Source organism: Pseudonaja textilis, chromosome 6 (genome assembly GCF_049901715.1).
Source record: "Pseudonaja textilis isolate UNSWEBS1 chromosome 6, rPseTex1.2, whole genome shotgun sequence".
NCBI classification, from domain to species: Eukaryota; Metazoa; Chordata; class Lepidosauria; order Squamata; family Elapidae; genus Pseudonaja; species Pseudonaja textilis.
The window spans coordinates 35,756,071-35,782,209 of record NC_141995.1 but is presented as its reverse complement, the minus strand read 5'-3'; the positions used below and the strand labels follow the sequence as shown (position 1 = coordinate 35,782,209).

The 26,139-nt window shown below is 36.4% G+C and overlaps 2 protein-coding genes across 37 annotated transcripts in view; one reads left to right on the top strand and one right to left on the bottom strand.

Moving 5' to 3' along the window:
- Positions 1 to 228, bottom strand: part of PCM1 (pericentriolar material 1) — a 50,344-nt gene extending 50,116 nt beyond the window's left edge. For 22 of the 35 annotated variants that reach the window (XM_026697920.2, XM_026697926.2, XM_026697927.2 and 19 more), the window contains exon 1: positions 14 to 228. The gene's annotated coding sequence lies outside the window, so the exon portion shown is untranslated. The remainder of the gene's footprint in view (positions 1 to 13) is intronic. The other 13 variants (XM_087936228.1, XM_087936250.1, XM_087936231.1 and 10 more) reach the window with 2 other exon arrangements.
- Positions 229 to 8,426: 8,198 nt separating this feature from the next.
- The window catches only part of FGL1 (fibrinogen like 1), a 31,144-nt gene continuing 13,431 nt past the window's right edge, over positions 8,427 to 26,139 (top strand). For both annotated transcript variants that reach the window (XM_026697800.2, XM_087936227.1), the window contains exons 1-5: positions 8,427 to 8,547; positions 14,283 to 14,358; positions 21,710 to 21,890; positions 23,942 to 24,101; positions 25,269 to 25,366. In XM_026697800.2, coding sequence (XP_026553585.1) covers positions 14,293 to 14,358; positions 21,710 to 21,890; positions 23,942 to 24,101; positions 25,269 to 25,366 — 505 coding nt within the window. In that variant the 5' untranslated portion in view covers positions 8,427 to 8,547; positions 14,283 to 14,292. The remainder of the gene's footprint in view (positions 8,548 to 14,282; positions 14,359 to 21,709; positions 21,891 to 23,941; positions 24,102 to 25,268; positions 25,367 to 26,139) is intronic.

Genomic DNA, 26,139 nt, shown 5'->3' with positions numbered 1-26,139 from the left:
CGCTTCTTCGTACCGTGATCTACGGAGAGACCCGCTTAAGGAATCCTCTCACGCACCACTTCCAACCGCTATCCCGGACGCCATCTTGGTCTTTTTAGAGAAAAGAAAGGCGGCGGCGGCGGACGGATACACACCGTTACTTAGTAACGTCTTCCCGGGAAATGGGGATGCTCTTCCGCGCCGCGCGTCCCAGCTTCTCCTCTTCAGCCCGCTGAGCCTGCGTCACGTGATCACAGCGCCAATGCCCCGCCCCCTGCCGAGCGACAGTGTTCCGTTCCTGATTGGCGAACATGCTTCGAATGAACTCGCGCGGGAGTTGCCGAAATAAACGGAGCCAAAACTATGTTTCCCAGAATGCAGGCCGTGCGGTTTCCCACAAATGAATGGAGTTCGCCTAAAGGAATCTGGGAGCTGTAGTTTACTTTTTCTTCCGACCCTCTGTTCTTACTATTCCTAGGTAAGGTTGTTCTTGGGAAGAAGTTGTTTAGACAACTGTTGCAATGCAGAGAGAAGGGTGCATCCGTCATTTTTGAATTTCGGAATTGAGGTTTCGGAATTAAGCATTAAGCCTGCATCAGTGCAGTCATGAGGGGGAAAGGAAGTGATTAAAAGGGAACAAACTGCATCCCCAACTAGTTGTACAGCAAAATGTTGTTGATTTTCATCATTGTAACCAGCAACCACTAGCAGTGGTCCAAGGACAGCTGTAGAATTAAAATGAGACAAACAAAATGACACTCCCGGCCACCAAAGTAATAAAAACTGCAAGAAATCAAAGCAATATAGTGTATGAAACACTATGTTGACAGAGGCAGTGGAAAACTTATAATGCAGCCAAAAGTAATAGAACCAGCAACATACAACTTGTATAATCTGGTTCTTTCCATTTTAAACTGATTTCTACAAGACTTGGGCTACCTTCTCTCAGTCGGATCTTGTAGACAATTTTCTAATATGACAATTGTCCAGATTAAACCCTCAATTAGTGATGCAAAAGAACGAGAGATTGATACATTTTATTTCATGTCCAATAGCCATATGATACATCTACATTTTCAAGAGAATATAAGGAATTGCTTTGAATCTCATTGATAGAAAAATAGAGAAATGTGGAATGGAATCTAGTGAGATGAATGTAAAAACAGACTAACCAAAAGCAAACTATCCTGTCCAAGGCCAATGCCCACAAACACACACAAAAGATGGTTGTACATTTTACTTTTGGTATTGTTAAACAACAAGAGTAGGGAGGGCATTTTTTGGCAAAAGGATTTGCCAGTGATATCACTGCTGCCAGGGGATGCCCAGTTGGGGGCTCTTTTTGTGTCTCCTTGAAGATGCCCACCAAAGTGGTACCCATTAATCTACTCGCAATTACTTGCTTTCGAACTGCTGGGTTGGTGGGAGCTGGAGCATGTGACAGGAGCTCATCCCACCCCATGGCAGCAACAGGTCTCAAATGAAAGCTTGTCAATTGTCAGTCCAGCATGCTAACCAGTGGTGGGATTCAAAAAACTTTACTACTGGTTCTGTGGGCATGGTTTGGTGGGCGTGGTGTGGCTTGGTGGGTGTAGCTTGGTGGGCATGGCAGAGGAAGGATAGTGTAAAATCTCCATTCCCTTCCCACTCTAGGAGGTTACTGCAAAATCCCATTCCCTCCCCACTCCACTAACCTGCTTTCCAGCTCTATTCTCCTCTGCAGGACAACAAAAGAAGACCCAGCCAATCAGCTGGGACTCGGGAGGCAGAAAAAAGATGAGGGTGGAACCAGTCAGAGGTGGGGATTTGCTGGTTCTCCAAACTACTCAAAATTTCTGCTACTGGTTCTCCAGAACTGGTCAGAAACTGCTGAATACCACCTCTGAGTCTAACCTTGTAAGCCACTACACTCCCTTAGAAAGGGCATTTTATTTATTTTTATTTAGCACATGGTATTTACAGGAGTCATGCAATCACTAATATACAAATTTAGTTTAAATAAAGCATTAGTAAATATAAGAGAGAGAGAGAGAGAGAGAGAGAAGAAAAAAAGAAAGAATACAATAAAGGAAATAATAAATTAAGATAAAAACCATAATAAAATCACCATTATATGGAGCCATAGAATTGCAATGGGATCATTCCAGGTGACTTGAAATTTCCTGAGGAGACATTCTAGAACTATATATAAGAGGTGGTATTCAGCAGGTTTTGACCAGTTCTGGAGAACCAGTAGCAGAAATTTTGAGTAGTTCAGAGAACCGGTAGTGGAAATTTTGAGTAGTTCACAATACCACCTCTGTCTGGCCCCATCCCCATCTATTCTCTGCCTCCTGAGTCCCAGCTGATTGGCTGGGTCTTCTTCTGTTGCCCTGCACTGGAGAACGGAGCTGCAAAGCAGGTTAGTGGGATGGGGAGGAAATGGGATTTTGCAGTAACCTTCTCCTGGAGTGGGGTGAGAGTGGAGATTTTACAGTATCCTTCCCCTGCCATGCCCACCAAGCCATGCCCACAGAACCAGTAGTAAAAAAATTTGAATCCCACCACTGCTATATATGCAGTATTTTGTTCCAGTGCACCACAGATACTGAAGGCTCTCAACTATTCCCCACTTAAAGAGTTTGCCTTAGCTCTGGCATGTCCTGTCCTGATTCTATTCAGGGGTCTCTATATTTTGGGGGGCAACTGCATTCCTGGAAGAGGTTTTGTTGGATCTATGTGATCTGTTTGATTGTGATTAATGTAAGTCATCTATCTTAATCACCATTCTTCATGTAGATTATAAAACTATGCTATGTTATTCCAAATTAGTTTTCTATATTTAAACCTGGTAAGAGGTAGAGAATCTAATATTTTATGTATTGGAAGATCTCTAGGAGTCAATGGTATATTAATCTTATCCCACTCTCAAACTTTCTGTTGTTATCTCCTGAGATCAGTAGGGGCAATATTAGAAAGAACATGGAGCCCTAAGCCCTATGTCCGTTTAAGGGTTCCAGATATTATTCTCTTTGTGTCATTAAGGTGAACATCAATCTTGTTGCTATGACAACTTCTTCCCTGGGCAATATTTGGCAACAGAATATAACAGGGAGAGCATGAGAATAATGCACGCACAAATAAGAAAGAAGTCCCAAAACCAAGCAAGCATGCCTTACTAGAGTTCCAAATCCAAAGCAACCAGTGCAAGAGAAGTCAATGAAGTCCAAGGAACAGAAGCTTCATCAATTGGTCTTGCAGTCAAAATCATGGGATTTGAAGTCAATATTCAAAACACACAGAATCTGGATTAGCAAATGGTTGTTACCAACTAAGATGCTTATAGTATTTAAAGTAGTTATAATGCCTGCCTTTCCAAATTACACCAGTATGTAAAATTGATCTGTCCAGCAGATGGCAGACATACATAAGAAAAAATACATTAAGTGTTTGGTGCAAAGACCAATACTATTTACTAAAAGCTGAAAATGTGTAATAAGAAATCCTATTAAAAGTTCCCAGCTTTTAGTAAATAGTATTCGTCCTTGGATAGGATGATGCAGTAAGATACATTGTAAGTGAACTAAGAAATTATACTTCTCTAAAGTCACTAATGAGCTTACTTTAGGCTAGATATGTTTAATTACATAGAAATATATAGTGTGTGATGTAGCTGTCATTATCATTATGAGAAGAAAAGAGATTATACAATTAATATCAGAAGAAAGGTTCCAGTTAATTTTTTCACACAAGTCAGGGACTTCCGACTTTTAAAGCTGAGCTCATATTGACTTTTAAGATTATGGAAGTGTTACGAAGTGCTTCTACAGGATGATTGGGAATGAGCTTGTCTAAAATGACCATTTCTCACTGAGATAGTTCTTCACTATCAACATTAGTATCCGAAGATGCTTTACAGCTTGTAGGTTTATCAGAGTAAGTACACACTGGGGTGCAATCTTCTATTTTTTCTTAGACTGCCCTTGAGATATAGTCAGGAACAGAAGCATTGTTGAAAAAAGTGTTGGGTTTAGTATTTTACACCACCTCCCATTTTATTTTTTTTCTTTAAAAATAAAATCAGATGGTTTTTAAAGAAAATCAGATCATATTCTCTTTAAAATAAACTCAGAAGAATAAAAAAATAACAATTGCCTCCTTGCTTTAAGTTAAATGAATAGTGAATGAATTTAGATGAATTCTAGATGAGTGCATTCTGGAATAGGTTCCTAAAGTTATCAATTTAACATCAAATATAAGTCTCAATATTCTCAGCAATTTGTTAAATTGTTTCTTGGAAACACACCAGGATCACCCATTTGATTGAGACCACATATTTGTTTGTTCGTTTGTTTCATCAATTTATAGTAGCCACCCATTTCAGCAAATGATTCTGGGTGGTGAACAATATCTAGAGGCAACAAAAACCATTGTAACTATAATTATAAAAGCTGAGATACATAGCACCAGAGAAAATATAGCAGTTACTAATAGAACCAGGAGGTGGACACAAAACCAGGTCTTTAGGACCTTATGAAAGGCCAGCAGGATCAGGTCCAACCTAATTTCTGGATGGAGAATGTTTCATAAGGCAGGTGCGACATCAAAAAAGGTTTACAACATTCAACTTCCTCAGCCAACAGGACCAGAGATTGACCTTCCTGCTGGAGCAGATAGGACAGGTATAACAAGATGAGGCAGTCTCTTAAATTAAATTATGTGAAGCCAGACCATGATCAGATTGCTATTCTGCACAAAGCTTAACTGGATGCTGATGTAGATTAGTTTAATGTAACTATTGTTCAAACCTAGACTACTGATTAGCTTAAGGCAAAGTAGTCCTCCAAAAATGATGCAGTGTGTGATAAGGTTTCTATTGCTCTTCTCCTTTCATATCTTCTTACAGGTACATGGGAAATTTAAGTTGGAAAACACAGGGACTGAATGAAAAAGGAGCCTCTTTCCATTCCACATGCAAGAGTTGACCTCAGATGGGCCACTGCAAGCTTTTTATTGGAGACAGAGTTTGAAAAAATAAAGATATATTTGGTTCTTCCATTCATTTGTTGACTTTGAAATTTTTTTGTTATTTTTCTGTTCCCTATTAAAGTTATATTAGAGATTTCAAATCATGCTTCATAAGTGATGGTGTAGGCCTTGCAAAGTAAATTTATCATCATTTTGAAAATACCTTATTTTGAATAAATTTAATTGAAGACATTTAAAAGAATTAAGGAAAGAATATGTGGGGTTGCAAACAACTTTGAAAATTGGTAGAGGATAAAATAGTTATATAATGTTTAAGCTTTTGTACAATTACATTCACAGGATGTGTCCTAATAAAGATTTCTGGGTTGCTTTTGTTATGGATACAAAACATAGGGACAAAAGATTAGGAGCAGGAATAGTTCCTTTGAGTTTGACAGAATCATATAAAGTAGAAAAGTAAACCTGGCTCCTATAATACTTGTCAGATCAGAATTCTCATCTCATTTCAAAATACTTTCTAATATACAAGCTTATGATTACTGTACATACAATCCAATTAGGCATTCCTAGGGGGAAATTGTATCAAATTCTGAGATGCCATTCCTATAAACAAAATATTTCAGGGACAATATGCTTCAACAACTGAAATGTTAAAAATTGTATCTGATTCTTCTCTATTTAGAAAACCTTCTACCACTAAACTATCTTCTCCTCTGACCATTAATCTAGTTGAATGTGTTTAATGAGTGTGTTTAATATACATTAATTTTGTTTGGTATATGTAGGAATTTATAATGTATCAACTATGGCACTGACTTCCAAGAATAATTTTCTAACCATTTTTGGTTTTGTAATACAAATTGTTTTTCATTAGATTCTGATAGAAGGTTTGTTCATGTTGACATAGCCTCTAAGGTGAAATGTTAATCTATTCCTTTTATGCCCTGGATTGATAATTTGGACTACAATGGATTCTGCCAACAGAATTGTGTTTCGCTGAATGTCTTAGCTGATATGAGGCTGTAAGAGGGGGAGGAAATACACAGAGAGGCCAACAAGAGCTCCAGTATATTGACAGAGAATGTGGAATCAGAGAGCTATGAGATTCTTTGGAAGAATTAATCCTAACAAATAGACTGCAGTTTAGAGATGGTATTCAGCAGGTTCTGACCAATTCTGGAGAACCAGTAGTAGAAATTTTGAGTAGTTTGGAGAACTGGCAAATGCCACCTCTGACTGGCCCCACCCCCATCTATTCTCTGCCTCCCGAGCCCCTGCTGATTGGCTGGGTCTTCTTTTGTTGCCCTGCAGAGGAGAGGAGAGCTGGAAAGCAGGTTAGTGAGGTGAGGAGGGAATGGGATTTTGCAGTAACCTTCCCCTGCCACATCCACCAAGCCACGCCCACCAAGCCACGTCCACAGAACTGGTAGTAAAAAAATTTCAATCCCACCACTGCTGCAGTTGTAGATTAATAGCTTTCATTTCTACAACTACTTATTAGAATATCTATCCATCAATAGAAAATGCCTCAATCAGTTGTAATTTTTAAAAATAAAATATATATATATAAGTGTTATTTTACAGCATGATATTCTCCTCACATGTTGGTCTTTAACTCCCAAATGGGGTCACAATAACCAAAGATCCACCAGCAGATCATGGGCAGTCTTACATGGTCTTCTTGGAATACTTTTAAGCTCTGCTCAGTTCTAAAAATAATAATTTGCCTTTCACATCCCAGAGTTAGGGGCCAAAGGGAAAATGTAAACCAAATAACATGCAAAAATTGATTTAGGCAATGACTGAGCAACTCTTTTTGTATGAATGTTGACCTCTGCATTTTGCACAATAGCTTCTGACAATTTCAAATTTTCTGACCAGAACTAAACCTATGAAAAAAATAAGTAAAATTTTAAAGTGTTATTTAATAAAAACAAGAAAATGTTCTAGTCTGGTCTGTGGAACTCTGAAGGGCAGATATGTAACATTAGCTTGCAAACACAGAATATTTACCAAATCTTGGAATGCTGCCAAATGCAATACTAAAGCAAGACCAGCACAGTCTTAAAAACAAATTACGTAAGAAAGAATTCTGATGAAGAAAATATTTCACTGGAAATGGCCAAATAAATTTGGAATGATTTGTTTATCTTTAGTAGCTCTTGAAAGTAATGTTATGTGCTAAGAAGCAATTAAAAACAGATTGTATATGAACAGAGAAACCACTTTTTACTTCTTTACTGAAAACATTTCTAAGAGATAAATAACACAATCCTATAAATACTTTCTGAGAAGTCCAGTTGTGTATACAGTAGGAATGGGCAACTTTTTGCGACTAGTTATTGTATTCTTGTATAAGGTTTCAGCCTCTAGATAATGTAGGAAAAAAGCCAAAAGCAGCTTTCCCCCACTACTTCCTCAGGTATGCACATTCAGTATCATGAATGCACACTAAAAAGTTGTCCTATAATTGCTGATCACCAAAGAAAGTTTACAAAATCAGGTTGACAAATGGAGTACCTCAGCCCCATTAACAGTAGCATATAGAAACTATAATGAACTGGACTGGCAGTTGAAGTTTAGGCTACTGATAAGAATGTGTCACCACCATTCTTGAGAACAGCTGGGATTCACATCACACAGCATACTACAGTAGAACCAAACCACATTTTGGTGTAGTTTAGTAGCAACAGATCCATTTCAGTTGCAACTTTATCAAATTCTTTTTTTTTTAAACAATTTTATTGGTTTTTTAAAAACAAACAAAAAAAACATAAAAACATCAGCTCTCTTCCGTACATATATACAAACAGTGTGTCAGTTGGTTCATCAGTTTTGTGCATTCATTTCGTAGTCTCAATTATGGTTATGTTACATAATAACTCTTATTATCAATCCAAACTTGTATGTCCTCATATCATTATTAAAAAATCATTTGACTATAATTTTATTCATTCATACTTTATGAGTTAACTATAATTTAGGTAATTTATTCTATAACAAATCATATAATCATACCAAATATATCCTAAAAAACACTTTATAGATGTGATGTCAAATAACAAAAGAAAAAGAAAAAACAAAGATATTCCTTATTATCTAACATTCTAAATATTCTATTATTGTATTTTATCATCCAACCATTGATAGAAAAGGTCCCAAATTTTATAAAATTGTTTATCTTCTTGCTCTCTAATTTCAAATGTCAATCTACTCATCTCAGCACATTCCAATATTTTCTTAATAATTTCTTCAACTTTATCAAATTCTTTTGCTCGACGGCCAATAAGGAAACCTTCCCATTCTTCCTTTTTCCGAAATTCCTAGCCTGCAATGAGATCGATGCCCAACCAAATTCTGTCCAAAATTCTCTTATGAAAAAGAAATTGATCCTTTTAAAAAAATGTATACACAAACACACATTTCTAAATGGCTGAAGATGATTCTCTTAGCATTGTCTTTATAACTGTCAAGCCCAGCTCCTCCAAACATTCCTCGCTCCTGACTCATTATAGTTTGAACAGTTCACAAATTAAGGCAAAAAAAGATTCTGGAGAAAATGGATCAGCTCTGAAGATACTAACTTTCCAGTTTTCAGAGGTAAAACAAGCTGTTTTTTTCAAGTAGAAGTTATGTATTTTTACTAGTTGGCAAGGATGAAGATGGGGGAAGGAAGGAAGGAAGGTAGGTTGCAATTCTAAAGTATATTTCCTAAAACTTTTTAAATAAGTAAGTTCAGAAGAAATCTCAAATAAATGTACATTTAATGACTGCATTGATAGCACTGCATCTTGCTCTTGAAGCAAGCACTGGAGACTTTCTTACAAAGAATGTGAATGCATTTTCATATCCAACAATAGCAGATGGTTTTGGGGTTTTTTTTGCCCATCACTGTGTGAGCACTAATCTATTATGTGGCCTTCAAGGCACATAATTTGACTTGAAGGCCATATAATAGAGAAGAGGCAATTCTCTTACCAAAAACAAAACAAAATGAAACAAGATCCTTGTTTGTCACTAATACAACTGACAGGAAGCTGAATAAGATACGTTTTCACTATATATGTTGGAATTGCCCAGTCTTGGGAATTACCCAATATTTTTCAATGAGATATTTAAATGTATAGTTATTTGATATCGCTGGATTAAAATGATACTTTTGATATAATATAAGCATGATCTTGGCAGAAACTGTAAAAAGTGCATAGCAACTAAATTGTTCCATCTATATCTATCAGATTAATTATACAGGTATCTAAAATTAAAAGAGACAATATGCTTTTTGAAATATTATTTGTGTCTTGTTCAGAATGATAAATATTAAAATTGTATCTATATTTATATATCCTTCAGCATGGGTTTGTTTGTGTTTTAGTTTGAAGTGGCTATTTTCTATATATATTTGTTTTTTAATAAAAATACCTCATCAGAAGAAGAGAAATGGTTATAACATTGACTAGAATATAATATGAATGTAAGCTCAATGATAAATGTATACAAATATTATTATGTGCACAAGATATATGTACCAGACGATATACTGTATAACTGAAAGAGAGTTTTTATTTGTTGTTTTTGTTGTAAAAAAAATTTCAAAAAAAGAAGAAAAATGGTTGTTGCTGTTGACTTAACACATTCTTGGATGCATTTTAAAAAGATTTTGAAATGTGATTTATTCAATGTAGCAGACTAATTGTTGGAAACGTGCTGAACAGATAATCACCATGATAGGAAAACTCTTTTTCTCTAAATTCTATTAGTAAAGCTAGACGGTTGGTAAGCTTATGTTGAATATTGTATTGTAAAATATTTTCACTGTAACTATAAATATGTTATGATTTACATTGCTTGCGTTCCTTTTAAGTAATTTTAACCACAATTTAATTTTAAATCAGAAGGAATCTATTAACAACTTTTCTAACTATGGAATTTCGAATGCTCATTCCCCTTTCCTGTTTATTTAGCATCTTCATATATCATCAGATGATTCTTGCTACAGAGTTCTACCATGAGCCAAATGGGAGATATACCGGTAGTAGGAGTCCTGAGTGTAGGATGGGGAGGAACAGCCTCAGACTAAAGCCAAACAAAATGGAATGGTGGCTAATTCAGAAACCAAATGATTCCAGGACTGTATCAACATTAACCACGGGGGGGTTGTGCTTCCCCTGAAAGAGTAAGGTCACAACATAGCGGCAAGTAGAGGCTCTACCCAGAGGAGTTTTGCCCCATTATGGCTGATGTGCCACTTGTAGTCTTTCCTGGAGTGGGAGGTACTGAGATCAGCTACTCACAGCCATATCACATCTCAGTTAGATTACTGCAATTCATTCTCTTCATTCTCTTAAAAATCCTCTACAGACATCAAGTGTATGTTTACCAGTCAAGCATGTTATTATCTGATACCAGGACCAATGAGTTTCTGAGTGAAGTAGAATCTCCCTATCTATTGCACACAAGCAGAGTGCCTGCTATGGATTCCCCTACCTGGGATGTTCAACAATAGGAGCCTCAAAATAGGCATTCCCACAATGGGCTCCTCATCTCCACAACATCTTGTCTCCAGAAATAAGACTGCCTCCTTTCCCAATGGTATTCTATTATTGAACCCTGCTTGTTCTGGAAAGCCTGGGAAGAGGACATTATTTAGAGAAACCAGGGTCATGAATGAGGGTTGATGAAAGATATTGTTATATTATCTTTATTATTTTTGTCCTATTATGTTTGTATTTTATATTGTTGATTTTATCATACATATCACTGTGAACTGCTTAGATATAAACTAGATGTTCCTATTGCTGTACAAATGCTTCCGTTTATCATAGGTGCCATTGTTTCCTCATCATGGAAAACAGTGTATGAATCTCTTAATAAAAAGAACTTGGGTAGAGATATTTTTATATGATATTTCCAGATCAGTTTTATCTGGAATTCAATAACCTCCAGAAATGGCAGTTTGAACACAACTTTAATACCTATTTCTGAGTTGCAATCCGACATAGCATGTATTATAATAGCCTAATAGCAGTATAATAAATATGGTTATAATCAGTTCCATTGTGTCTATATAGAAGAAAGTGCTAAGATGGAAGATTATTATTTGATGCTATGTATACTATATAACAAATTCTCACTATATTTGATATTATGTAAGATTATTTAGCTTTTCTTGCAACTGATATTTTCTTTTGCAAATCTCAATACATAACAAAATACCACCAACCCTAGTAAATACATGTAGAGCTGTAGCTGTGTTTTTCAGATTAATCTGGCAACTTAATGAGGCACTATAGATTGTTTGTTGCTCCATTTAGCTAATTATAGACTTTGATACCATTTGGTTTATTGTTTTGCTATCACCTATAAGAATGAATCTCATTAGCAAACAAATAAATATGCAAATCAGTATTTAGCCAGCACAATTTAAATGTGTATTTTAACATCTTTAGTTTGAACACTGGAACTTCCCCAAATAGCTGTGTGCCTATAATTTATCCACAGTGAAAAATTTGTTGGATTGTAACTGAGAACATTTTGGGATCTGAGAAAATGTACATAAAGATGCATAATAATCTTCTCAAGTAGAAAAGTCATCATCATATTAACTTTCTAAGATAAACTGATTGGACTATCTGAAGAACCATGTCTCCCTAATTAGACTAAACCACCCCACTTGCACCAAAGGAAGATACCTGCTACAGATCCTGTTGGGCAGGTTCAAAGAAAATATTCTTTTCCACTGTGACCATTCTACCACAGAAGGTGAAACTGCCCCTACCTTCTGGTCTTCTGGAAGGGTACTAAAACTTGGATTTGCTGGTTGGCCCAGGACCCAAGGGGAGGTGATCACTACTGGAGGTGGCAGACCTCATCTCTATCCCATCCATCTCTTAGTTCTGATTTCATTATAGATCTAAATTTTTAACCTGTGTAACTTTAATGTTTTAATATTTTAATTATTTTTCTACTTGTTTCATAACCTGTAAGCTTCCCAGAGTCTTCTTATAGGGGAGATGGTGGCATAAAAATGTAATTAACAAATAAAGTGATATAGCAAATGGGTACCAGACAAAGATAATGCAATACGCAATCTAATCCATTAAAAGAAAAAACAAGAAAAGTCAAATTGATACTCCTGTAAAAATCTAATTGCCAATATTTCACACCCATATCAGAACTTGATTATCACCCTACCCCCAGATCTTTACAGCCTTCAAGAAAGCCAGACAGGTTGGGCCATCCATATTTCCAGGAGAAAGCTGCTTCATAAGGCAGACACTAATGACCAAGAAGGCATGTTCATTTTTATGCTATTTTCTAGTCTAAGGTACAACCAAAAATAATATATTCTCTATTTCAAAGACAAATATGGTGATAAGACCTATTCCAAAAATAAGCCCTAGCATAGTTTACACATGCACCTAATATAAGCCCTATCTCCAAAATAAGTCCTACTGAAGGGCCTGGGCAGCCATCTGATTAATTGTGATGCCACAGCTGTGTGGCGAGGCAGGAGGGCTGGAGCTGCCCCACACCACTGGTTAGGCTTAACTCAGGGCCTCTACAGCCAGGCCATCCACAACCCAACACCTGCCTTACAGTGGCAGCACCAACAGCCATGTGAAGCAGGAGCCCATGTGGCTGCCAGCCAACTTCTTCTGCTTACTTGTGGTCACAATGGATCATGAGGCTGAATGGTGTAGTGGTGCCATGGCTGCATGGTGAGGCAAGTGTTGGGACATGGATGGCGGGGACCCTGAGATAAGCCAATGTGGGGCATGTAGGGCAGCTCTGCCCCCCTCACCTCATGGCCATGGCACTGGCATATCACTCAGCCTCCTGCTCTGTTTCCATGAGCAAGCAGAAGTGACCAGTGGCTATGCTGGGTCCTGCTGGACAAGTGTCAGGGCATGGGTGGCCTGGCAGCATGGGCCCTAGACAACTAGCCCACCATGGGGCCTCCTGCCCCGCCGTGAGCAAGCAGAAAAAGTGGGCCTCACATATATAGAAAAAAACGTTCCCCCCCCCAAAAAAAATAAGTCCTAGTGCTTATTTTAGAGTCCAAAAGAAAACAGGTCTCAGTCTTATTTTCAGGGAAACATGTTACTATGACCAAAGCACTGGATGTAGGTGTAGTTATACTGTACATTAAGTTAAGCCATTGAAATCAAAGGGAGATCAGTTGTTACTTTATTCTTATACTTTAAATTAAACCAATCCGGGATCAGGAGACAATAATGTACTACAATACTAAAGAAAACTGGGATCACAAATTATGTCACATAATTCATTGGATTTGATTCAGCAAGTAGTGTGAATTCAGCCTCTATGCTGTATAAATCATGATTTATATAGCATAATGTAGGAGCCCAACCAATTGTGATGTATTCATCAATGAGTTATTCAAGACGTACAGTTCAAATCTTTAAAGACCAAACCTATATATTTAAATGCGAAATACCACTCACGCATCATCACAAAATCTCCAGAACCATAAAGCCTACAAACTTGAAATTTGGCACATATGTTCCTCTTGGCTTCTAGGTGTTCACCAAGAAATGACCATCAGAGCATTAGTATTTCATATATTATTATTAACATGCTCTGATGCTAAGGAGTTCTACTCCCCCTTCCCACCTGAAAAGAAATCTGTTCCAAATGCAAAACACAAGCAGAGGAGTTTCAGTTTTTGTTTTTACAGTACCAAACAGATTTACTACAGAACATTGAGCTAAGCCACGCCCAGGCTCCTTGCTATCTCCTTCTTGCTCACACAGCAAATACTGTTTCAGTCTCCAAACAGCCTCAACTCCCTCACACTCTGACAGGATGCTACCAGATCAATACCAATGGATGCTGGTGGGCAGAGGCAGATTTTTTTTCTTATTTTCATCTCCAAAAACTAAGCCTGACAGTATAGTTTTGTAGCAAAGCATGGGTATTGAGCTAGTCAGTTAATAGTTAAAATGTAGATCCACTGATAAAGAAGTCATAAAATGCTATCTCATCTACCACAGGTAGGTCCCAATACACTTTAGGGCTGTAGCATTGATTTAAAAAAACCCTATAATTTATTTTTCCAAGATGATTCTTTGTTAAGAAACATTTTTAACCTTAAATTTGTCTTAAGATATGCTTTTTTCCCTATCTTGCTTGAAAATTGCCTGGAACTTTGAAGTAATCTGATTTCTATCACTATATATCTCCACCCTACCAAGACAATGAAGAGCCAATGAGAAAATAAACAACCAATCCCTAATGGCTCCAACACATGCCAAGTGATGAGAACTTATACTTGCATTTCAGCTGACAAACAATGCTGGTTTTCTTTGCAGGTTCATCAAAATGGAAAAGTGGAGTTTATTTTACTTACTACTTCTACACATAACAATCATATGCTCCCTTGATTCGGTAAGTTTTACTCTTTGCAAGAAAGTTTCTGTTTATTTTTTAAAAGGGAGGAGCAAAGTGAAAAAGGCATCCTCATTCACAAAGAGGATATGGTGATGAAGAAATGAGCTGCAAAGAACAGTTTCTCCTAAATAATAAAAACTTTGACTTTTAAAAGCAACTGGTAGGGAAGGGAACAAAACCTGAATTTGCAGGTTTTATCTGACTTGATAAGCATCTCTGTGAGCCTCGAAGATTGAGCAACTTCTAAGTTTTAGTATATTTTTGCAACTTTGGTTAAATGCTAAAGGTAAAGTGGAACTTTTAGCTTTGCCTCTGTAGTTCGCATTAGCTTTTTCACAAATGGGACCTTAACAAAATATGGTTGAGTTTAACTTCTTCCTTCATCTCTTGCTCATAAGTAGTCATGCCAGCAGAGGGCAGATGCTTCCTGCCAGTTCAAAACATTCTTCCTCTCCTTTCTTGTTTTGCTTTCCACATTCCCACTTTGTTACCATACCTAAGTCTGGGTGTTATACAGTATGTTTCTAAGCTAGCTCTGTATCCCATTCCAAACTAGTTTCCTTCACTCCATTACATTTCCTGTGACTACGTTGCCTGACTTTTAAGTTGGGGGTTAGTTAAACCATAACCATCATCAGCATAACTCAAGAGGAATTTTTTTCCTATCCCTACCCAAAATCTGGAGGTTGGTTTACTTATTTCTCAGATTTAAAAAGTCCTATTTCCTATGTTTTGCATACTAGCTATTAAGCTTTCAACTTTAATTTTTCCCATCTTCCTTGCAAATCAGTAGATTGCATCAGTATAAATTAGCTATATAAAAATGTAATTTAATGTAGCATTCTAATATCAAAAGGGGAACTACCAACAAAATCATGTTACATGTGATTTATAATCTTTTTCATTGTTTTTGTGATACCTTATTAGGAATAAAACTATTAAGTTTGGTTGCTAATAATTACTCAGCTATAATGATTGCAGAACATGCTGGTGGTGTTCCTTCACTATGTTAGTAAAAGCTTACCTCAAGCAACCATCTGAAGTAACTGCTTTGTCGCTGAATAGTGTAACTAGATTTTACTATTACCACCTTGGTGGTCAATGAACATAGGGTTAGAATTAAAATGTAAGAGGTGTAGATATGGTTTGAGACACAAGGGAGATATCTTTGTTGTTTGTAATTGTGACTCTGGATGCATAATTCCAAATGCATCATTCCTAATTATCAGCATTTGTTATGGGGCTCACATGTGAAAAAGAACACTTTTTGTAAAAGGTTGTATATTGGATATAATAACTGGCCATGTAAGTTATAAAATAAAAGCATGTATATCAGTCCTAGTAGCTGGGACAAACATGCAGTTATATGCCTGGAAACCAAAAAGTTTGACAACAGCTGTTTAATATCTGGCTTTGAATTTAGTGTTGTTTTTTTAAAAAAAATGTATTCAGTAAAGCAGGCTGAGTCAGTTACAATCTGTTTCCAATTAGTGATCTAGCCACAACCTAAATAACATCCAGCCCAATAATCATGTTTTTGTTTTGCATTTTAATGGATTTTAAGGGTCTATCCTAATCACTTTAAATTTTAGAATTCTGTAGTGTTCCAGGTGAGTGGCTTTGATTCCACTTACTTATAAAATATAGTTATAGAATAAAAGATAGAATTTTTGTTCTATTTTTTTGGGTGCATAGAATTAGCAGCAGATTTCTGTAATGGTATTTGTAAACGTGCAGAAAATGTCTTTTTCCAAAAGAAGCAGATGTAGCATGCTCAACTCAAGAAGTCTGGTGTTGTCCTTAAGTTACTTGTTTAAAGATCAAAAAGGAGGCAGGCAGGAAGCTGGCGATTACTTGTGATTTATTTATTCAGATAGGTATTTGATCCACTCCCTTTCCAATGGTTGGAGACTTTGGGATTTGGTAAATTGTTCAGAAAAAGTCCCAAAATTTTATTTAGCATTTTTATATCAATAGTAAAAGCCCTAGTATCTAAGAATATAAATGCAAAACTTCCACTTCAAATATGCTACCAATGATAGAGACTCAGCTAAAACTTTCTTTTTCTTTGGGGGAGAAGAAAATGATCCTTCCTTCCTTCCTTCCTTCCTTCCTTCCTTCCTTCCTTCCTTCCTTCCTTCCTTCCTTCCTTCCTTCCTTCCTTCCTTCCATCCATCCACCCATCCACTATAAAACTGAGAGTGGGATGAGAAACTCAGGAATGTGATTTTATTTAAGTTTGTTATTGCCAAATATGCATTTCACGGCAAATTGAAGACTGAGGCTGACATAACATGATAAGTTGTACTTTCTAATTTGTCTCTAGCAATTTACTTCCACGGAGCACATCAAACTATTTTACCAGCCAATCTTATTTCCTGAATCACAAGTGAGCAAGGAGAAAAGTGACTGAGGATAGACAGTGTGGGGAGGAAGTGATATGATAACTTTCATGTAAAAACTGGATATTCCACCTCTTGTTTCAGGTGGAAATTACTTGCAGTTAAAAAAAAAATCATCACTATCTTTTCAATCTTCAGTTGCATTCTAAGAAAAAGATTTTTAATGTGTTAAGCTCATATTTAAGAACGAAAGATCAAAATGCTCCTGCTTCCTTGGATATTTTACAGTTGGACAGTCAATGTAGGGAGCATGTGTGTTTTTAAAAATCCCACTAAGCAACATTTAAAGGCTAGACCCATAATCAGCTAGCAACTACAGAGGGATGCTGAGCTGGGGAATTCTAGGAATTGACGTTCACAAGTCTTAAAAGTTGCTAAGATTGGACAACCCTGACTTAGACCAACTAATATATTAGTCTATATGTGTATACTGTTTTGGAAGAATTATCCTTCTGGATTCAGTTCCAAATGGGGAAAAAGACACTGGAAACATGGAGGCTACTTGGAAAGATGGTTTAATGGTGGACAGGGCCACATGGCTTGAAGCTCCAAAGAAGGATGATCACATGGTCCAAGGTGAAGGAAAAGAGAAGGAAAAAAGGGCTAATATGTTGAGAGTGCCTGGGTTTTATAACCTTTGTTGGGATTTGAATTGGAGCTTGTATTCTGATTGGTTGTCAGATTCCCATGGGGCCATGCAGAGGCAACTCTGAAGGCTGTCCTGAGTTCCAGGTTTGGTTGAGCCTTGCTGGATAATGATGCACTGAAAAGGGCTTTTGGCAATTGCTATAGCTTTAACTGGAGATCTTTGTTATGTAAAGTATTCTGGCCCAGGCCTTAATGGCCCACCCATTAACAAAGGTGGAGGTGAGCTTCTGCTTCTGAGGTGTTTCTTCTCTTGAGTTTCTACTCTTTTTAGGGAAACATTCTGCCTTTTTAATATTTCCGAGGATATTTCAATTTTCTAGGAGAGGGTTGAGTGCTAACTTCCTACAATTGTGTGTGTGTGTGTGTGTGTGTGTGTGTGTGTGTATGTTTGTGAGGTTACTGTTATAATGCTGGTGATGTATTAAGAGTTTTAATTTGGTATTTTTATTGTTTATCTGTTTGCTAGCCATATAGGATTATTTTATGTAACAGATATGATCATATAAAATTTTCAAATGCGTAACAGAACAATCATAGATCAGTCCCAAAATTCATTTCCTGGGAATTTTCTTTCAATTTTGGCATTCTTATCCCAGACTTGAGAATTGAAGAGATCTATTTTCTGTTTAAAATAGTTCTTTCTGGCACGAAGCTCATGGGTTCCCAACCTGTCGTTAAATAGGAAAAAGTCAATTTCCTGTTTCATTAGACTAGGAATGCTTTCAGATAAGTATTTATTGACTTTCATTTTTAGGGGCTGCATGCTTGCCTATTTTCTCGAAGCTGTCTCCATCTTTTTCTCTAGTGACAAAAGTACATTAAGAGATGGAAGAATGACACTTTTACCAGGGGTGGGATTCAAAAATTTTAACAACCAGTTCTGTGGGAGTGGCTTAGGTGGTGGACATGGCTTGGTGGTCATGTTATTGGCTGGGCGTGGCCAACTCAATATCACTCACAACAAGGTATGTATCTCCTCGCCTGGCCTCTCATGACTGTCGGGATGCTGCAACAGTCGTAAGTATGAAAAATGGTCAAAAGTCACTTTTTTCAGTGCCATTGTAACTTTGAATGGTCACTCCACACAAGCAAAGTACCAGCAAAGAAAGGGAAAAAAACTCCAGAGAAGTTCCTGAGACAGGAAGTCCTGCCAAGAATGTAATAAGGGTTAATGGAGAGGCAGTTTCTGTAAGCAACACCAGAATGTTTCCTTCCTGCCTTCCTTACAGGATTAGGCCAGTAATTTCTTCTAACAACCAGTTCTCCAAACTGCTTAGAATGTTAACAACCAGTTCTAACGAATAGGTGCGAACTGGTAGAATCCCACCCTGACTTTTACCACAGGGTATTCCTCTCTCTGCATTTTCTCCTCCATCACAAAAAAACTTGTTCCAGCAACACAGTTAGCCACAGGAAAACTGCCTTTTATACTGATTATTAGAGCATTAGCGAAGCTCCTTTAGACTGTCATTGTGCCCGTCCCTCCAGGATGCTTTTCTGACTAGCTGCCTAATCTCAGCACATATTTTCTACCACTGTAGATTGGATTGCACTGAACAGCAGGAATTAAATGAAAAACAAAAAAATCTAAAATGCAACCCAAATATTTAAACAGTGAATATGCACTCCATTTTGATCCAGAGTCAATATGCCTTGAGCTACAAATGCTTATTTAACACAGCCTAGAAATGAACACCAAAGATGAGAAGAACTTGGTTTAAAAATAATGACTTAATTTTCTTGTTACCAGTCTTACATATTCACCCACCGCTGCCTTTCCATCTAGTTCATTTCCGGCTGTTAGTCAACAACCCTGAATTATGTCTCGTAGAATGCAAAAAAAGGAGGAAAAAAGCCTAGCCCCAGATTAATCCTCTCTTTTACCACAAATAATAGTATGTATATAATAGTAGTATGGCTGTGGTAATTACCTACCTTTAAGTCCACACCAAACTTAATTAAGTTGAATGATGGGAAGGCTTATGTTTTAAACTGACGAATGTCAAATGCAGTTATAAGAAAATAATTTCTGCTGTTGTCATATTAATAGAAAGGGAACATTAACAGACTAATGTGATTTTGAACATGATAAATATATACAGTATTTGCATAAATTAAAGCAAAGCACCTTTGGCATAGTATGTCATTTTTTTCAATTTCCAGAATTTCCAGTGCAGATGTTGGAACTGAAAAATAATAATGTAAGCCAGAGTCTGGTGTTTTTGGTCCTGTGGGCATATTTGGAATTTTTAGAGAATATTGAGGCATGCTCCATAACTGGTATGGTCAGTTCCTAAATTAGCAAGAGGCAGACTAGTTAGGTTATTGGAAATACAGATGACGCATGAGGCTTTTGTTGTGTAGTATTCTAGTTTCCCCCTTTTAAAATCAATATTTTCAAAATGTAGTGCAGGGATCCTGGAGAAAACTAGAATATGACTTGGGAATGCTGGCAGTGATCCAATAGTACTAACTGTTAAGCAACTTACAACTTACTAGCCATAATTGGGGAAGAGGGTTAGATTTACTCTATGTCTGTATCCATATTGCCCTGATACAAGAGCACACCAGTGTTTCCAAAGGACATGTCCTCAGATTAACACCTTTATCTTACTGTCAGTTCACAGCTGAGGCTGATCAGAAGTGAATTGAGATCCCCCATTCTGTAAGACATGTTTCCTTTTTATATAACTGTCTAGTTGTAAGAATCTCTGTGGCATGTGGGAGAAAAAAAATAAGATGATATGGTTGGAGGTGCAGTGTTGGTCGCAATTGGTCCTGCTTAGGAAGCTTTTTCTATCCTGTATGCTAGACTCAGCACCTTTACTTGGCTATGAGAGAGATCGGAACCCCAGCTTCATAGCCACTTTTTTCCTCTTTTTTAAATGGGAAGGTTGACATGTCATTTTGGTTGACCTACTCCCTGGCTAAGTGCACGCAAATGAAACTATAGTTCTAATAAAAAAGATCCATTCTTGTGCTTTTATGACTTTTGTGGTAGGACATTCCCTTCACAATGCCTGCACTTCGCAACTCCCACACCGATCCTTACAGGAAACCTGCATACTCAATGTGGCTCCAGCAGCTGCATTTCAGAACTCAAATGACCACTGAATGGTGGCCTAGATATATAAAACATTGATTGCTGCTACCTTATAAAGGTTCTTTTTTTAAAGGTTCTGTTAATGGGTAATCACTGGAGAAAATAATTACTGCGTATAAAGAACAGTTGCAAGGTTGTACATAGCAATTAGAGGAGGCTTTTCATATGGTAGATGGTGTTGAAGGGTCTTTGGAATATTGTGTGTTGAAGTTGAATGGATACTAATGCAGCAGACACCCATTTCAGGAGTCTGTGTGAATAGGATTTGGAGTGGCATGATTTCCTGATGGCCTTGGATTGGGAATACAGCTGCGTGGATGTGCCTTCATCTCTTCTCTTTCTTCTCTTTGTCTCGACTTGTCTAATTGCTAATCTCATGTCATTCCTTTCTGCCTTTCTTTCCAGGCACAGACAACATTATTTTTGACCTTCCATCTGGTAGAATGTAGGTCCTAGGATTGGTTTATCCATATGAAGAATTTCCCATAAATAAATATTTTTTTCTATACTTAGGAAATCTGCTTAATTAAGTATTATTCAGATCAGGTTCTGATATTAGGCACTCCAATATGCACACATAATGATTCATACCTCATTCCTCAATTGTCTTCAAAGCATGTCTATGAAATTCCTTACAATGCCCATTTTAGTGATAACAATCCACCAGTTATTCACAAATGCCTTTTATTTGGTGCCAAAAATTTCTCTATCTCCAGAATATACTCTAATTATGTTCTGAATCAGCATCAATTAAATGTGAGAAAAACAGCACAGAGCAAACATGACAATTGGAGAATGTATGTCATTTATCAACATTTTTATTTAGAATAACAAAAATAAGGGGATGTTGTACACCCTGGTTATTTTATTATTTTACTTGATATCGATTGAACCCTTTTGAAATTCTTTTGACACTTTTTAAAAACAGAGTCAAGAGAGGGCTTTCTACGACATATTATTCTATATATCTTGAAAATCCCGCAGGTATTTTCGCTCTATATTTGTTTCATAGGCACCAAAGCAAATCTGTCCCATTCAGTTTTCCTAAATGACTAGGAGCCATAAACAAAAACTTAAAAAACACATTCCATATTATCTGAATGTAATAGGATTTTGTAGGAACTGATTATGAACTGACATTGCAGTACTTAGCAACTCACTGATGAGCCCCATGTCTTTCCTCTTCTTCCTGAAGACTGTAGGAAGTTGTTTCCAAGAGCAGCTGAGACTCCAGGCCCAAGTGAGACTTCTGGAACACAGTGTGAAGCAACAACAGGCAAGAATTGTGAACCTCTTAATAGAGAGAGATATACAGAGCAGAGATAAAGAAGGGGAAAACACTGTTATCAATCTGGGAGAAGAAACTAACTACAAAGGTTAGAAATAAATGTCATCTTTGTTCTTCAGGTGGGCTCAAATCATTCATTTTACAAACCTGAGGGATGATCAAAATTTAGAATCCATTCCATGCCTTCAACTTCTAAACTTTACATAGAACCACCAGCTTTGAATTGTTTGCTTGCTGTCATTTCAACTTTTCAACTATATACAGTGAATACTGTATGTATGTATGTATGTATGTATGTACGTATGTATGGGCGGGCATAGGTAAAAATAAAGGTTTCCCCTTTCCAGTGTGTCTGATTCTAGGGGGCAGTGCTTATCTTTGTTTCTTAGCTGAAGACATTTCCATGGTTCTGTTGCCAGCCTGACTGTATGCTGAGGCACATGAAACACTGTTTCCAACTAACTGCTAAGCCATTGTGCATGCATACACACAAACACACATTGCTGTCCATGTAGTCATCAACCCATATCATAATAAACTTCATATCATGGTTTCTCATGTAATATTCCATCAGACATTATTTCTCAGTTTGGATGTTGCATCAACTGTAGTAAAACATAACAGGTTGGCATAACGATCAAAATTAATTAACACATTAATTAATTAAGTGCACTTACTGAGGAGTATTTTCATGTAATTTAGTAAATGTGATTCACATTGTGCTGTACATCGGTATTTGGTTATTAGAATTTTCTTCATGCTAAATTCTGGCATATACTGAAACTTGGATTTCAAGTTTGAAACTCTGTTGAAAACCATGTAGCATGGTACAACCTTAAGAAACTGAAGAATATTAATATTAAGTTTGACTAGGGAAGTGGCATATAAAGAGTGAAGTAGATTTTTGACATGTTTGCCATCAATCATTGACTGAAACAAAAGTGAGCTGGTAATAACTGTAAAAAATATTTGCAGGATGTGTATTTTTGCAGGTCTGTTTTACATTACTTATTTAAATGTTAAATTATATATCTTGAATTTTTCCAGTAGCTTTCAAAAACCAATGGTTCAGCCAAGGCAGAACATTGAACAAGATTAACCAAGACAGTTAATGAAGGCTGGCTAAGCATTATAGTATGGACTAACTCAAACTTTAGTTCTATATTTGAATTGAATGCAGTTTCAGCAAGTAACTAGTAGTCATTCTAGCCAATTTGCATAAGTTTTGTGTTCTATCATTGAATGGTTCAGTGAAGAAGCAACTAGGTTCTATTAAAATCATTGCTTCTGACTGTTCGATGCTAGAACAGTCTCTGATAAGTATTTCCTTAGTTCTGCCTTATGATCCTTTTGCTATCAGGCCATGATGGGATAGCTCACCCTTTGTCTGATGGAAAAGGTCAGCATTTATTAACATTTTATGTCTATTTTGTTCCCTATTTCTCCCAACACTAATTCATCTTCCACTCCTTATGGTAAAAGTATGCAAAGTTATCCAATCTACTCACATACAGAATCAATATCATTGGTTATAATTTACTTTTGAAGATTAACTATGACCAATATTAAGCCAAAGAGATATGGATTTGCCAACTATACCATTTTAGAAGACACTTAGCAATTCTTTAGATCAGGCACGATCAATTTTTTCTAAGCTAATGGAAGTGCAATCCCATTTTGTTTTGTTTTGCTGCCTCTTATTGCTGTTATTTTTTTAATCAAACACTTTAAAGATTTTACTGTTGAACATAAAAATAATCCAGGGGGTTGGGAAGGACAAAAATACATATATGTATGCATATGTGACCTCAAGAAGACTATTTTAAACATATTCAATATTTTTTTCCAAATTTTTTTTTTCATAAATCCAAATACATGTGATATGTATTTATAAATGGTGACTAGAATTAAATAAATACATCCTTCATTGTATGGATTTCCTTTATTGTTCAATGTTTAATATTATGTAACAAAAAAGGCACAGAAAAAGAATAAATAGGACACTTTGGAATATGATATATGAATGGCATTTTCCTCATTAAATTAAAAGTTGTATAGGTATATTATGTAATATTTTATAGAAGGAGGATATGACTGAACTGTATTATTTAAACCCATTGATGTTGTACCATGATTCAGATTGTGCTGAGATCTATCATGCTGGTCATACACAAAATGGATTTTACAAGATAAAACCTCTGAAGAGCCCCAGTGGATTCTTTGCCTACTGTGATATGACAGAAGGAGGTGGGTGGACAATCTTTCAGAGACGGTCAGATGGGAGTCAAAATTTTAATAGGTAAGAAGAGAATATTTGTAGTTCAAGGGTTGAACTATGAAGTCCTTGGTGCTCTCTAAACCTGGTTGCTTTTTTGAAGACATTTCATTACCAAACTAGATAACATCATCAGTGCTACTAGGGAGTGCAGCTTGGTCTTATTTTTATATACCAATGGCTTGCTCTATCAGTGTTGGTGGGAGTGATAAGATTTTCATTAAATAAAATATAATAGGTAAGATGTAATAGGTAAAGTTTTGGTTAAACAGATTAAAATCCCTAGATTCATCTCACAGGCTTGTTATTTTTGAAACAAAATTAATTTAGAATGTCCAATTCTTATGGATAAAAATGAAAACGTATCTTTTGTAAAAAAAATGTATGCTCAGACTAATATAGCTCAGTCCAACTTTTAAAATGGTTGTTAGTTAAGATATAGTTTACTGTAGAATCAAGACTTGATAGTTTTTTTTAATTAAATGCACAAAAAAATTGCATGGACACAAAGAGCTAGGCCTGAAATTCCCCCAAATACCAAAAATATCCAGGTGCCCTTGCTGAATCTTAGATAACTAATTTATTTCCAGATAAAGACTGTAAACTCATGCGATAAATTCCTTTTGGTGGTTTGCTGAGTAAGACACTGTTACACTGAGGAGGAAAAAGTATAGGAAGATAGAAACCAGTGGTCTTCTCTTTTATTCACACTGATTTAATGAATTTTTATTTAAAATTTATTTCTTTATTATGTTAATACAGCTGCCCATTTCATGGAAAGTGACTCTGAGCAGTGTACAACAATCCACTAAACAGAAAGACTATAAAGTAATAATTTCCTAAAACCATTATATAGTGATTATTTTAAAAGCTTCAAAAACCATAAAAGCGGTATTTATTAATCAGATCTATATTTCTTGTTATTTTAAACAGAAGTAGCATAATGATTTTGCTTTGAGAGTATAATAAAGTTTATTGATTGTTATTGTTGGAGGACCTGAAATTGCAATCAAATCCTTGTAGTCATTGATCATAATAGAAAGTAAATCTATAAAATGAATTGAATTTCCTTTGCTTTTTTGCCTAGAAACCAAATATATGTTTGTAATTTGTAATTGTTACAGAACTGCACAAACTGTTTTAAAGCCACTTGTGATTTATACAGATCAGAGATTTTAATCTTTTTTCCAGAAATTGGACTGAATATGAGCAGGGTTTTGGAGATTTTACTTCAGGAAATGGAGAATACTGGCTTGGGAATAAAAACCTTCATTATCTGACTTCCCAGGGTAAGAAAAACACAATAGTTTATTAGAAACAAACCAAAACCAATAATAAGGGATTTATTGATTTTGCAACAATGAGCAGGAAGGCCAGTACTCAATAGGATTTCTTCACAATTAGTACAAAATAAGGTGTCTCTGAGTGTGATTTATTGCTGAGTTTGTTAACAGTCTTAGAAACATTCTGATATAGTGATATCTCAGGGAATACATTTATATAATTCATTCGATTTAGATGCCACCCAACTCCAGATGACTATGGGCAGCTCACAATGTAATAGACAAAAAATTACAATATGAATAAGAAAAAGGAAGACAACAGACACAAGATAAATAAATAAAAAAGCTACAAATAAAACACCAGGATGATAAATCCAGCCAACTCAAAAAGACATATATAAAGAAATCCAGCAAGGAGCCAGCCCACCCTGGGAGAACATCTAGGCCTCAAGAATGCCTTCAGCCAGTGGTGGGATCAACCGACAAGGAGCTGCAGCAGAGGGCTGAAAGAGCCGCATGTGGCTCCAGAGCCACAGGTTGCAGACTCCTGATCTAGATGATGGGATTGTGGTCCAGCAGAATTAGAGGACAGACCTAATAAAAGCTACTTTAGGTAAAGTGGTTATTTTGTTTTTAAAAATACCCCACAAATCTCCAGCATTTTATTCATATATTTGCTGGTTCTTATAGAATAATCTCAGTTGTGATTATTACAATTTGCATATTTTAAAATATCTGTTCTGGACACCGAACAATTTGATACAGAAAAGAGAAACAAC